The 13,293-nt window shown below is 35.4% G+C and overlaps 1 protein-coding gene across 1 annotated transcript in view; it reads left to right on the forward strand.

The window, feature by feature from the left end:
• TMEM67 (transmembrane protein 67) overlaps positions 1–13,293 on the forward strand; it is a 32,405-nt gene that overhangs the window by 12,174 nt on the left and 6,938 nt on the right. Inside the window, exons 11-22 of the mRNA XM_066316119.1 lie at positions 1,328–1,393; positions 4,291–4,447; positions 4,831–4,954; positions 5,801–5,906; positions 7,710–7,766; positions 7,864–7,962; positions 8,455–8,553; positions 8,889–8,975; positions 9,699–9,798; positions 9,911–10,050; positions 11,569–11,709; positions 12,151–12,231. Of these exons, the coding sequence (XP_066172216.1) occupies positions 1,328–1,393; positions 4,291–4,447; positions 4,831–4,954; positions 5,801–5,906; positions 7,710–7,766; positions 7,864–7,962; positions 8,455–8,553; positions 8,889–8,975; positions 9,699–9,798; positions 9,911–10,050; positions 11,569–11,709; positions 12,151–12,231 (1,257 nt within the window). The remainder of the gene's footprint in view (positions 1–1,327; positions 1,394–4,290; positions 4,448–4,830; positions 4,955–5,800; positions 5,907–7,709; positions 7,767–7,863; positions 7,963–8,454; positions 8,554–8,888; positions 8,976–9,698; positions 9,799–9,910; positions 10,051–11,568; positions 11,710–12,150; positions 12,232–13,293) is intronic.

Genomic DNA, 13,293 nt, shown 5'->3' on the forward strand with positions numbered 1-13,293 from the left:
ATCAGCATGTGCCTTTTCCATAACAGAAAGTTATAAATATGTGGTGGAAGACTTTACACAGAAAGGGGGAATACTGGCTGGAATTACCCTTGGACAGTAAACCCTCAGATTTCAGGGACACAGACATTCTATTTCAGCAATACCACACTGAGTAGTTAGGCTGCAAAAAATGCAAGTAAGCAGCAATTAGAAAGTGCAATAGTCTGTCAGAGAGAACAATTGGCAGCTGCGACATGTTACAGAATAGAATTTGTTTAGCAGTCCAGTGGTGGTATAGGCACTCTCAGTATTTCCCTAGGCACACAACAATAGGAACACTGGCAGGAATGATTGGGAATTCTTGGTTCCTTTTCTGTTGGAGCACGTCGTTTCAACCATTTCAGTGTCTACAGAAGAGTGGTTGACATTCAGGATTTAATTTGTTACTGCCTCAGGATGAGCCATCTTGTGTCTGTGTCTCCAGTTTTAAGGAAATCTGATGTTTAAGAGAACAGGTTACTAAGACAGTTACTATGCATAGAAAATTATATATTCTGACTTACAAGTTTAGGTTTATTGGGGCACATTTATTGTCTAGGACAAAGCTTTTAACAGCTATCAAGAACCATTGGGAAAGGAATAGCTTTTCCATTCAAAGCCTCCTGTAATGTAATAGGTTGTGATAAACCGGTCTCAATGCATAATTGTAGCCATTCCAAGAATTTCAGTTTCACACTAATAGAATTATGTTTTATGAAAATTTAGACTTAATTCTCATTTTGGGAAAATGGTTCTGCCCTCCACTAAATGCTGTGCTCATTTAGTTAGACTTTGGACCATTGTTTTCTGGATTCAGCTGAATCTGCTGTTCTTTGCTAAAAATATAAGTGTTGTAATAAAAAAAGAAAAAAAAATCTGTTAGTTGGTATAACTTTGATTCTCTGAGGATGCCAGATTAAGAGAAACAGGGCTGTATGAATGTGGACTTCTTTTCTTATGGGATTCTTGAATTTAGCAGAAGCCACCAATTGAGCTTGAGGCAGCACAGTGCATTGAGCATTCAGTCCACAGAAAGATTATTCTTGCCTGTTTGAGTTGTGCTGTCCAAAGATTTCAGTGAAGGAACTGAAAAATACTATGCAAGTATGAATAAGCTAAACCAGCATTTTAAGAACATCAGTATTAGTGAAATAAATATTTGTGTTTTCTCCAAAATAAATCTTTCTCTTATTAAAAAATAGAACAAAATATCTTTTGTGAGAACTGAATACATAAGTGCTTGTAAATATTTTTCACATGAGAAGACAATACCTTTGAATTAACCTAATTATAACTATGTTTTATTCAGCTTTGTCCTGATACCCAAACTAAATTGAATGCAGCTTATGTTTTTGGAACAACTTACCAACAAAGTGTAAGTATGATAAAAAATGTTATTTTGAATTTTGAATTAAGCTGCCTTATATGTCATTAGTTATTCAGTGCATATTGAAGAACATTTGGAGTTTAGGCATAAGCTGCAACATGGAGTTCTTTCTTGGGAAATTGAGTGAAATAAGTGTGGGGGTTTTGAAATTATTTGACTAGATCACAAGACTTGTTTTCTACATAGCATAATCACAATAAATTGGCATTTGTATTTGTGTGGTTGCTGACTTAGCAGTGGAAGAACACAGTGCCTGAATTATGACAGCCATATGCTTTGTATCATATCTCCCAATTTTCTGACCACCATCTTTGGCCAGTTTTCATATGGAAAGAAGGCAAATCCAATCATGCTATGCCTGAATATTGTTCCCATTTACTCTTTTTTGTATGCCCTGATTTTAGTGAGTTCAGTAAAGAGATTGAAAATGTGTTCTAATTGAACAGATGACTCATCAGAGGAAAGAGATTCTTTAGTTGTCTTAACTATGAATAAAGACTGTTGGGGTTTTCACACTTTACTAAACACCAGGAAAGGAAGAGGGAATAGAACACTAAATTCTGTCAGTTGCAGAAATAGTTCTGCCAGTGATAAAGCTTCATTAATTTTTGTCACTTAATATGTTGAATGGGAACGTGGTAGTCTCTTTGGCAAGGGAGTGGAGAAGGAAACATCCTTATAAAACTTCATATATGTGCACAGCATCTCATACCTATATATAACTATTGTTTATTAACTCATCTAACATTGAAAACCATTTCCCACATTATGTGTTGAAGTGTCAAAACACAAAATTTTGGCTGCTTTTTAGGTGGTGTGAAAGTCTTAGAAGGTAATAGCTGTCAAAGCTTAGTCTGGGAAATTTAGTGTTTACCAAATAACATTGACAAATCTTTGTTAAATATTTTTACTCTTCCATATTGTTTAATGTTGTTTAATCCATATTTCAGACAGAATGAAAATATGTTCTATTTAGGATCACTGAACTAGTTGAGTTTGGGGCTTTTTTTCTTTTTAAAATCTTGAGCATTTGATATTGAGTCTGTATTACCTGTTGTTAAGTATTAATTACAGATAATATCGTTGGGTTTAAATGGGTACATCAGTAACTTACTGAGTATTTTTTAATGCAATTTTCATCCACTGTATGCATTACTTTTTTTTTCCAAGTGGCTTTGGAGAAAACGTGGTTGACAAATTATATGAGTATTTAAAGATGCATGGTTGTTCACATTTGCAAAAAGTTACCTGCTTTCACATCTAATTTCTTCACACAATGACAGAGTGGTTGAGGTAGTCAGAGACCTCAGGAGGCTGTCTTGTCCACAAGACAAACAGGGCCGTGTAGAGCAGGTTGCCTAGGACCATGTCCACATGGGTTTTTATCCCCAGGGAGTGAGATTCCACAGCCTCCCTGGGCAGTCTGTGTCAGTGAAAACCTGTCTTCTGATGCTCAGAGGGAACCTCCTGTTTCAGTTTATGCCTGTTGCCTCTGGTCTTGTCACTGGGCACTGCTGAAAAGACCCTGGCTCTGTCTCTTACACCCTCCCTTGTACAATATTTGTACACATTGATAAGATCCCCCTGAGCCTTCTTACCTCCAGGCAAAAATGTCTCAGCTATTCTTTGTAGCAGAAATGCTTCAGTCTCTTCCTCACCATAGTGGCCTGTGCTGGACTGTATCAAGCAGTTTTAATTTCTCTCTTGTACTGGTGTGCTCAGAGCCAGATGCAGTACTCCATGACTTCAGCATTCATGTTTCTTGATTTTAATGTTTACGCTGTTTCACATTTTGTGTATGTGAGGTTTGCTAAGATATTTTTTTCAAATCTGTTGAAAAATTTTAAGAGCTTCATTCTCCACATTAGTCATTCCAGTTAATTGCAATAATTTCCAAGAAGTTTGCATAAAATCATTAGTACTTTGTAATTGCTTGCATATAGCTGGAGTACCTTGTCTATCAGTACTTCAGTAAAGCATTTGACACTGTTTCCCACTGCATTCTCAAGAAGCTCTCTGCTCGTGGCTTGGACAGATGCACTCTTCATGGGGTGAAAAAATGGTTGGATGTCAGGCCCAGAGAGTGGTGAATGAAACTAAATCCAGCTGGTCACTGGTGGTGTTCCCCAGGGCTCAGTACTGGGACTGGTCCTGTTTAACATCTTTAGCAATGATCTTGACAAGGGGATCAAGAACACCCCTCAGCAAGTTTGCAGATGACACCGGACTAGATGGGAGTGTTGAGCTGCTGGAGAGCAGGAAAGCTCTGCAGAGGGGTCCAGACAGGCCAGATGGACGGGCTGAGGCCAATTGTGTGAGGTGACAAGGCCAAGGGCCAGGTCCTGCACTTGGGTCACAACCACCTCATGCAGTGCTCAGACTTGGGGAAGAGCAGCTGGAAAGCTGCCTAGCAGAAGAAGACCTGTGGTTTCTGGTTGACAGATGGTCAAACATGAGCCAGCATGTGCCCAGGTGGCCAAGAAGGCCAGTGGCATCCTGGCCTGTACCAGGAATTGTGTGGCCAGCAGGACCAGGGCAGTGATTGTCCCCCTGGGCTCGGCACTGGTGAGGGCACACCTCGAGTGCTGTATCCATTCTGGGCCCCTCACTAAAAAGGACATTGAGGTGCTGGAGCGTGGAGACAGGAACAACAGAGCTGGTGAAGGGTCTAGAGCACAAGTCCTGTGAGGAGCAGCTGAGGGAGCTGAGAGAGTTTAGCCTGCAGGAATGGAGGCTCATGCAGGACCTCGATGATTCTGTGATTCTCTATTTTGTGAAGAAGTGTGACAGATTCCACAATGATTTTTGTAGGGAAGGAATCCACAGCTTGACAAAATAACTAAATGGTTAAAGTGATCTTTTTATTTTCACATTTTTTCTTCTAGTGCAAAATTTCAGTTTCTAAGATTTTATTGGATTTTGCTAATCCAGTCTTTTATGACCTGTTCCTTGAATATAATGATGGCAATGGGCAGCAATACCTTTGGGCCGTGCCAGTTTTAAATTTGAATCTTCAATACAATGAAAAGTTTGTTAATCAAGGTAAGATGGTGATAGTAACATCTCTATAAATTTATAAACAATCGGAAAACTTCAAATAGAAATAATTATATTAATTACTGTTACTGTGTTGTGTTGAAAGATGCCACTACACACCATAACTTGTTTCCATTTCAAAAATTTAGTATTTGTGGGCAAGTTCTGATAGTTTAAGTGCAAGCTGTGGTTGCATACACCATTGCAGTCAGTAATATGATAAATAAAATCATCTCATTTCATTATATATTTGTATAAGTTGAAAATAAACAATTTTATAGCCTCCATAATTACAACATGTTATACAATTATATGTGTAGTGTCTAATACATTTCGTTCTTTTTCTATGTTGAATAATGCATGTGTGAAACTGTCATGTTTTTTCCTAGGCAGTAATATGAACAACTGGCTTTTGACTCGTCGATTTTTTTTGGTGGATGCACTTAGTGGAAAAGAGAGTGACTTGGGAAAACCACCAAGGGTAATTCGGATTGCTAGCAAAATAACAATAAGGTGATTAACTCATAGAATATATATAGCACATAGAAAATAAAGCCAATGTTGTACAGTCTGAATTTTATTGTCTTAAAGTTGTTTTGTTATGTATTTTCTAATATGTCTAATATGTAATATGCTTTTTCTATTGCATATTTGAAAATGGCATGAATTTCCATAGGTTGTTCTGATGAGTGAAAGAAAACAATATTGACTTGTGGGAATTAAAATCACCATGATTCCCTTCCAGGTACAAGGATCAGACCATGTTTGCATAATGCAAGTTAACAGGTATTACTCAGTCACCTCTTAAAAGCAGGTGTTGTCTGAAAAGACCTAAAAGCTCCTCTGTTAATTGTTTTTCAACATGTGCATTGCTGACTATACAAGGATCTTATTTCATACTCCATATTCTTTTCTGGAGTATTTTTACAATCCATTGCCTAGTCTGTTATACAATCCAAAACAGGCTTGTAGTCATTTAACTAAAATTGTGAATCTGCCTGTTAGGGTCATTACTGATTGCTCATCTCAGCTGGAATATATTTAGGAAAAATACTTTTTTTCTCCTGCTTTAAGTGATGTCCTCTTGTAAGATGCAGACAGGTAAAGATTAATTCAGGTATTTTCTTACAAGTAAACAATCCTTCCCATAATTTGTTTTTATATATTTCTGTACATGCCTTTGTGCACTCCAGTTGCTTTTAAAATGTGAAGTGCTATGTCATTAGAAATTCTCATTTTATTTATCATGTTGTTCTGTTCATTTAGTATTTTCTTACAAGTCCAAGTTTCAACGATTGCTTTCCAAGTACTCATCTGTTTGTTTTTTTTAATTGAAAATCATACTCTTTATTTCTGCAGTATTCGTCTGGTATCCCATACACAGAGAGGAACTATCTACCCTCCTCTTATTACTGTTGATTACACAGATGTGCTTATCCAAAACCCTGAAACCCAGAGTGTGATGGTGAGATCTTTGTGCTACCTTAATTATACTTTCAGTTCTGTTGGAATTCCGGCTTTTGGTAGTGGATTATAAAAATCTAATAAGCAGTTTCTAGTTCTGATAAGCTTTGAAGTTACAAGTTTTCACTAAAACCTTTTAAAACAAATCAGTTAAAAATATTCTCTTTTCAATTTATCTTCAGTCTCTTTTAACTTAAAACACTTTGAATTTAAAGTTGGTTTTATAATGCTGAATTGAACTACAGTTCAAATAAAATTATACACACATAAAATAACACATAAAGGACTCCATGCAGCACTGCAAGCAATTTATGCAAGGAATTAGTATTTTTATTTAGAACAATGCATTAAGAGGAGGTTGTGATGACACAAACATTTCAGGTCACCTGTCGTTTAAGTTAAAATATTGGTAATATATTTAAACATCCTTTAGTACTTCATCCTTCTGTACTGAAAACCACCAAATTCTGCTGTAGCAGATGCAGAAGGGACATTTCCCTTTTGCCTTTTGTCCTTTTGCCTGCATTCATGGGCAGCAGCTCAGATGCCCCATTCTTCTGTCTTGCTTGTGTGTTAGATCACACTACAGTAAAAAGTAAAAATGTTGATCTTAGGATGGTAGAATAAAAAAAATTAATATTAGCATTTTCTGCTTGTCAACTTTCAACTGTTCAGACTTCCAGTACAAATAGACATCTGGCTAGAAGAAATATGTGGTGCTAGAAGCGTTCCCTGAGTTCCATATTAGTTGCATGAAAGTAAGAGAATTAGAAAGATAGATCAAGACTTTTTTTCCCTCCTAAGTGATGTCTTTATTTAAGTTGAGACAGCACTGTATCTAGAAAGTAATTCATTCAAATAGTGATGGTAGGAACAACTCTTTTCAGTTCCTCAGTTTTCTTTCATATTATTTCATCCTTACATCTATTTGGTGAGGTCTATTTGGGTATTGTCAATTTTGGATGTCTTAGTTTATGCAACTAAAAAGGTACATTGAATTTTGTTTCCAGTTTCTGTAAACACTGAGCTTGTAGTAACAGTATATTTAGACTTAAGTCCAAGTGCAGTGATAGAAGGAGGTCTGACAGGAACAAATGTTTGGGGAAGACAAGGTGGAGGGAAGGAGGGATTGTTTTAGGGGAGTGAAATGATGCTTCTTTTAAACTTAATTTAAAATACTATTTATTATCATGTTTGTGTTAAATTTAGCTGTGCAGTGATGAAGACTCAGGCCAGAATATTATTAAACAAAGCCAAACATTTTCACTTCCATGTACAAATCTTTCATACCAAAGTCAAAAGAGGCTTTAGGTTAAAATTTAAGCTAGAGGGAACAATTTTGGTGCATGATATTTTTTATTTCATTCAAGCTGCAAAAAACCTAGTATCTGAGCTGTGCAAGCTTACCATATGATTTTGCATGTTGGTGTAATTACATCAAGGTTACCTTTAATCACTGATAAAAGGGAGGGTATCAAACATTCAGTGTCTCCTTTCAGTAGGAACAAAATCATGCACATTTGAAAGAATTACAGATAGTTATAGCTGGTAACTTGCTGGCAGTCTCCCATCCCAGCATTACTGCTGGTAAAATCTGCAGGAAGAGTAGCACCGGACATGCTGGTAGTGAGCCTGGCACCAGAGCACACCAGGTCATATGAATTAAAAAAGTTTTATGTGATACTTGTGTAGTAGCCGTAGATGGGCATTCCCACCAACTAAAACTGAAAACTACCACTGTCTGTAATGGAGGTGGCACTTCAGAATTTCTGTACATAATTACTTTTTGCATTTCAATATTCAGGTTTCTTTTGCAGTCAGCTATGAGATGAATCAGTCAGAGGCTCAGATTCAGACTGATGTAAGTAATTCCCTTTAATTTCTTGATAGAATGATCTACTTCTATTTTTTTGTGTGTGTTTTAAAAATACCTGCAAATACTTTTTTGTTCTTTTCAGATCGCACTGGGTGTGTTGGGTGGACTGGCAGTGTTATGGTCCCTTCTCAAGACTGCAGGCTGGAAGAGGCGGACAGGAAGCTCTATAATTGACTTGCAGGTATGAACAGCTGCCAAACTGAAATGGGACATCTTTGCCTCTCTTTAAGGGCACCTTTGCTGTCATTCCCTGTGATTGTAATGATTCATTTTCTTAAGGTAACTGAAATAATTTCTAGCCTAGCTGCATAGAGCTGTGCCCCAGAGTTAGGCTCACTTGGGGAAGTAGTTTTTTGGCATTCTTTTTGATTCTGATATTGTCATTCAGGAAATGCTGCTCTAAAAATGAAGGTAATTACAGGCCTGTTCTGATCACTTGAGTGGACTTGGTTTTCAGATTAATTCTTCCTTGAACAAAGACCAGTGTGTAAGAGTTTCAGCTAGTGAAAGTACCATAAATGTATAACCACAGTGGAAAGCTTTTGCTCAGTGCTATTTTTCACTACTAGAGTTTCCTGTGTGAGCTACGTAACACTTTATATGAATGCATTGTGAACATATGCATTACTTGATTAGCTTTACAGATGTCTACAGCGTGTTTTTATAATTGCAGACAGTTTTCAAGTTCTTACTGTTCTATGCTGGAGATCTTGCCAACGTTTTCTTTATCATCACAGTGGGCACAGGGATTTATTGGCTCATATTCTTCAAAGTAAGTGCTTTTCCAGATTTGCATGTCTGAAAACCAAGTAATATTAAATATATTTTTGCATGGACATTAATTTTCTTTTTTCTTCTTTTTTATTTTCTTTTCTTGTCAGACTCTTGAGGCAAGTTTAATATAATATTCTGTTTTGTGTGCTTAAATTTTGTGTTCACCTCTTACTTTTCCTTAGGATTTGTTTTACTTGTAGTCTGCTTAATTATCACTTAAAATATTTTACATATTTATTGATCTTTTTCTGGAAAAGCTTATTCACACTTACGCATTTATTATGTTGTCACGTATGCCAGGTGTACAGTTTCAATATAACTTCTCAATTTTAGGCTCAGCAGTTTGTATCTGTCCTTTTACCTCTTCCATCTCAAGAAGAAGATTTTGTTACATACATAGCATGTGCATTTAGTTTAAAGGTAAATAATTTTTTCCTCACCATAAAATACATGTCAGCATGCTTCTGTGTATTTTCAGTAGGCTTGTTTTTAAATATCTTGTGCAGTTATTAGTGTGTAGATGTTATGCCCTAATAGTTATGTTCTTCTAAGAATTAAGTCATTTTTTTCAATAGAAATTTATTTTGTGGAGTCTTTATAGGAAAATAAATGTCTCAAGAAGGTAATGAAATAAAGACTGAAAAAACATTCTTTCAAGGATAAAGGTATAAAGAAATCCAAATAAAATAGCATCCTGTCAAGAAAGCAAGTACTTCAATTTAAAACAGAATGTAAGTGCTGTGAGTTCCTGATTAGAAAGAAGACAGATCCAAATCTGTCTACATTCTACATTCAAATATGTAGAATTCTGAGATCACTGTTCTGTCTTCATGGCACATACAAATATTATATAAATTGTGGATATTATATTGAATTGGAACTTGTAGTGCAGGTTAGTATGTTATGGAGAAATGGTTTTTTTTGTTACTTTCCTGTATTTTCCTCATAATTTTGGACATTGTCACATGACTTACCATTATTCCAAGCTTTTAAACAAACAAAAAATTATCAAAAGTTGGTAAAAAAGTTGCAGTCTCATGTATAATCAAGCTGTTGCTTATTATGTTCAATGAATAATCTATGCAATGACTATTCCTCCATATTTGTGTATATGCTGTTTCTGTCCTTACTTTTCTCTCGTAGGCTCTGCAATTTTTACACTTGCTGGTTTCACAACTTGCTATTGATATATTTTTTATTGACTGGGAAAGACCTAAGGGCAAAGTTCTTAAAGCAGTCGAAGGTAATCCAAACAATGCTTTTTTGTACAAGCTTTGGTGAAATTCAGATATTACTGATATCTGGTGATATCCAGATATTAAATTTTAGAGCTTTACTGTATGTACTCTTTTTAGGTGAAGGTGTTGTTAAAAGTGCTGCTGCACCTGTGAGCATATGGAGGACATACTTTATAGCAAATGAATGGAATGAAATTCAAACAATGAGGAAAATAAATCCTCTCTTTCAAGTGCTTGCAGTTCTTTTTTTTCTGGAGGTAATATTACTATTATTACTACCACTACTACTACTATTATTATTAATATTACTATTATAATTTATAATTCACACCCAGAGTGTAACTTAAGGGTTGGATGTTTAATTCTTGCATTCTATATGGTAATAGTGAATTCACTTGAAATCATGTAACTTAGTAAAATAATAATTTTAATGCATTTTTTAATTTATGAGTCATATATAGGTCACTGCAATATTTCATTAAGGAAGACCTAAAATAATCCCTAACCTTTAGTTACCTTAGAGATCTTTGTTAGTTTTGTTTAGGGTTTTTTTAAGGTAATGAGTTACTTTAAAGGGCTTAAGAGACTGATAAATCTGTGTACACACTCAATTCTTTATTTGCCTACTAGCACCTTCCTGCCACAGTCTACAGCTTTATTTCTGATTTCATATTTGTCTGAACTGAGCTTCCTTCCTGGTAATTTGCTGCAGTGCCCTTTCATAATGCAGGAAATAAAATGTGCCAGTTCTGTTTCAGATGGCAGTATGCCTTCAGTTGCAGCCTCAGGTTATGAGAGAAACTGTGCTTTAGCTTTTAAAAAATGTTTGGACTTGTTTCTTTTGTAGTTTAGTAATTTTTTTCTATCTTGTGAAATATTCTTAAAGTGTGTGGCATATAGTTGTTTTTGTGAGGTTCTTGCACATATTTTAACGGTTGTATTAAATTTTATAGTTATTTTTAATTTTTTCCTTTAAATAATTAAAGTCCTGAAACTTTCTTCATTCACTATGTGAGCATTTTTGCTGTTGCTAAATACAGGCCAGGACCAAATTAGGTGCAATGTTACAAGAGAGGGAGAAAAGACAGCACCTATTCTTATTGCACACTGCAGCTACTTGAAAGAAGGGTGTAGTGAGGTGTGTGTCTCTTCTCCCAAGTAACAACCACTAGAACATGAGGAAATTGTCAAACCACCACAAGTATATTAGGTGCAACTTCTGTTCTGAAAGATTTTTGCTGATTTTTCACCTCTAAAGTGTTTCAACACATAGTGTTCATCATCTTTTTTATTTTGGAACTTTTTTAGATTTTTTTGTTTAAAATAGATTCAGCCATACAGAAGGTGGAGGAGAATATATTTCTGTTCAATAAAAACAAAAGAAATCAACTTTTAAGAGTTGCAAAATACATTAAAATTTGCTTTAACAGTGCAATAAATAGGACCAAAGACTGAAATTTGGCAGAATTTATATCTCTATGCAGTAGAATCTTTTGGAGCTTTTCAGTAAAAGCCAGTATTGACTTTTTGTGAGATTTAGCTACAAGTTCTTTAATTTACCTGTCAACCCATACATGTACAGGTTATGTTTTAATTATGTTTCTCAGTAACAACACTGGATCACACAATTGAGCTCCGTCATAGTGAGCAGATGACTATTCCCAGGTCCATTTTTCATTATTTTTTCTTACTTCCTGTTATGATGGAAACAACAGGACCCTAATTAATACTATTCATTGTCACCTGTTGTTATATTGACCTTCTTATCTCTTCAGGTGGTGGGATTTTCAAACCTGGCTTTAATGGATGCTTCTTCCAGTCTTGCAAGAAGCAGTGAGAGCTATGTAGCTCCTTGGAGCCGCATTTTAAGATTTGGTGTGTCTGCTGCACTCTGGATAGCCATTGCCATCCTACAAGTATGTGAAACATGTGACATCCTGAATTATCATTTCAGGCTGGTTCTTGGAAGCTAGAATAAATCACTAGAGTGTCTAAACTGCTTATCCTAGCATGGAGTAGGTTCTTAACTGTTATGTTTGGTTATTTTAGCCTAGTACACCTTTGGGACTCAAAATGAATCTTCTGAGATATGAGACATCTGACTTCAGAATCAGAATTTTAATCCTCTCAAAGATGTGAATTTATGCAAATACTTTGTTTTATTTTAAACAACTTTGAAGCATCTGACAACTTTACTTCTTAATGGAAGTCGTATGTCAATGCTATTTCATTAAGTCCAATGCAATAGTGGCCACTACAGAAGTCTGTTATTTGTGGGTGTTAAGTGGTGAAATTAATTGCTTAATAATGTCAAATCTGATGAACTGATAAAAGAAAATTTGGTTGATTTATTTCAGGTCATATTTTTTGCTGTGATTTATGAAAGATTTGTTGAAGATAAGATAAGCCAATTTGTTGATTTGTGTTGCGTGAGCAATGTAAGTATTTCTTTGTCTCTTTTGTAGTGTGGCATTTTAAATAGAATAGTACGTAAGATTTTAAGAATATTAAATAATATTTATTTATTTAATTTAGATTACTAGCTAGTAGCCAAAGCTGATGTTTCCTTCAGCTCATTTTATTGGTGAACTCTGCAAGATTTTAGTTAAACTTTAATTGGAAAATTATTTCAGAAGTATAGGTATCGATATGTTCTTTTAGACATCTGAGTTTTAGGTTTTTTAGTTGTTTTTCTTTTTTCTTAATTGGCTACATGTGCTGATACAGAATTCAAAAATAACAAGTTATAACAGAAATTATTGTAACCACTGACTGCGATTCTGTTCACTGGTTTGTGTTTTAGTCCTTCTGACTTACAAGTTGTCTTGCTTTTATTTAATACATATATGTCCATTTTCTGTTCCTGTCTTGTGCTTGTCTCTCAACTGCTGAACTTCATTTTGTCCCTCTCAACAGTTATCACATTTTGCATGCATTTTCTCTTACTCACTTCTGAACTTTCTCTTCTTTGCATAGGGTTTTTGAAGCTTTGTACTGCAGGAATTGCCTTTTAACCAAAGAGGAGTGCAGTCAGAACAGATTGCATTACATCATTCGTCCAGAACTTCTTAAAAATACCAATTTACCTCTTTTATCAGTCTTTGCAGCCATGGTTATTCCTCTTCTGTGAGACACCCATGTAGTACCTGGGTTGTAGAAAAGAACAACCCAGTAGTAGTTGGGGTTTATGTGATATATAAGTATTGTATCATACTGAATGAAGTTCTGTTAAATACAGTCTCTTAGAAGTTCAGCTGGAATCATGCATATGTATTATGTAGCACAAGAATAACCTTTGAATCAAAATAAAATCTAATAGCTTTAACTTCTTGGCTCAGTGGAATTAAGCAGCAGCAAATCCTTGCTGTTGATGAACTAAACTTGAAGCTGAGATGTGTTTCTAGTTACATATAGATAAAACTAATTAGTAAAAGAGTTGCTAAATATTTTTCTCCCTTTTTTTTAAGTACCTGCCTACTCTGTATTTGTGGCAGGGCTAG

The sequence above is a fragment of the Sylvia atricapilla genome, chromosome 1 (genome assembly GCF_009819655.1).
Source record: "Sylvia atricapilla isolate bSylAtr1 chromosome 1, bSylAtr1.pri, whole genome shotgun sequence".
Classification (NCBI taxonomy): Eukaryota; Metazoa; Chordata; class Aves; order Passeriformes; family Sylviidae; genus Sylvia; species Sylvia atricapilla.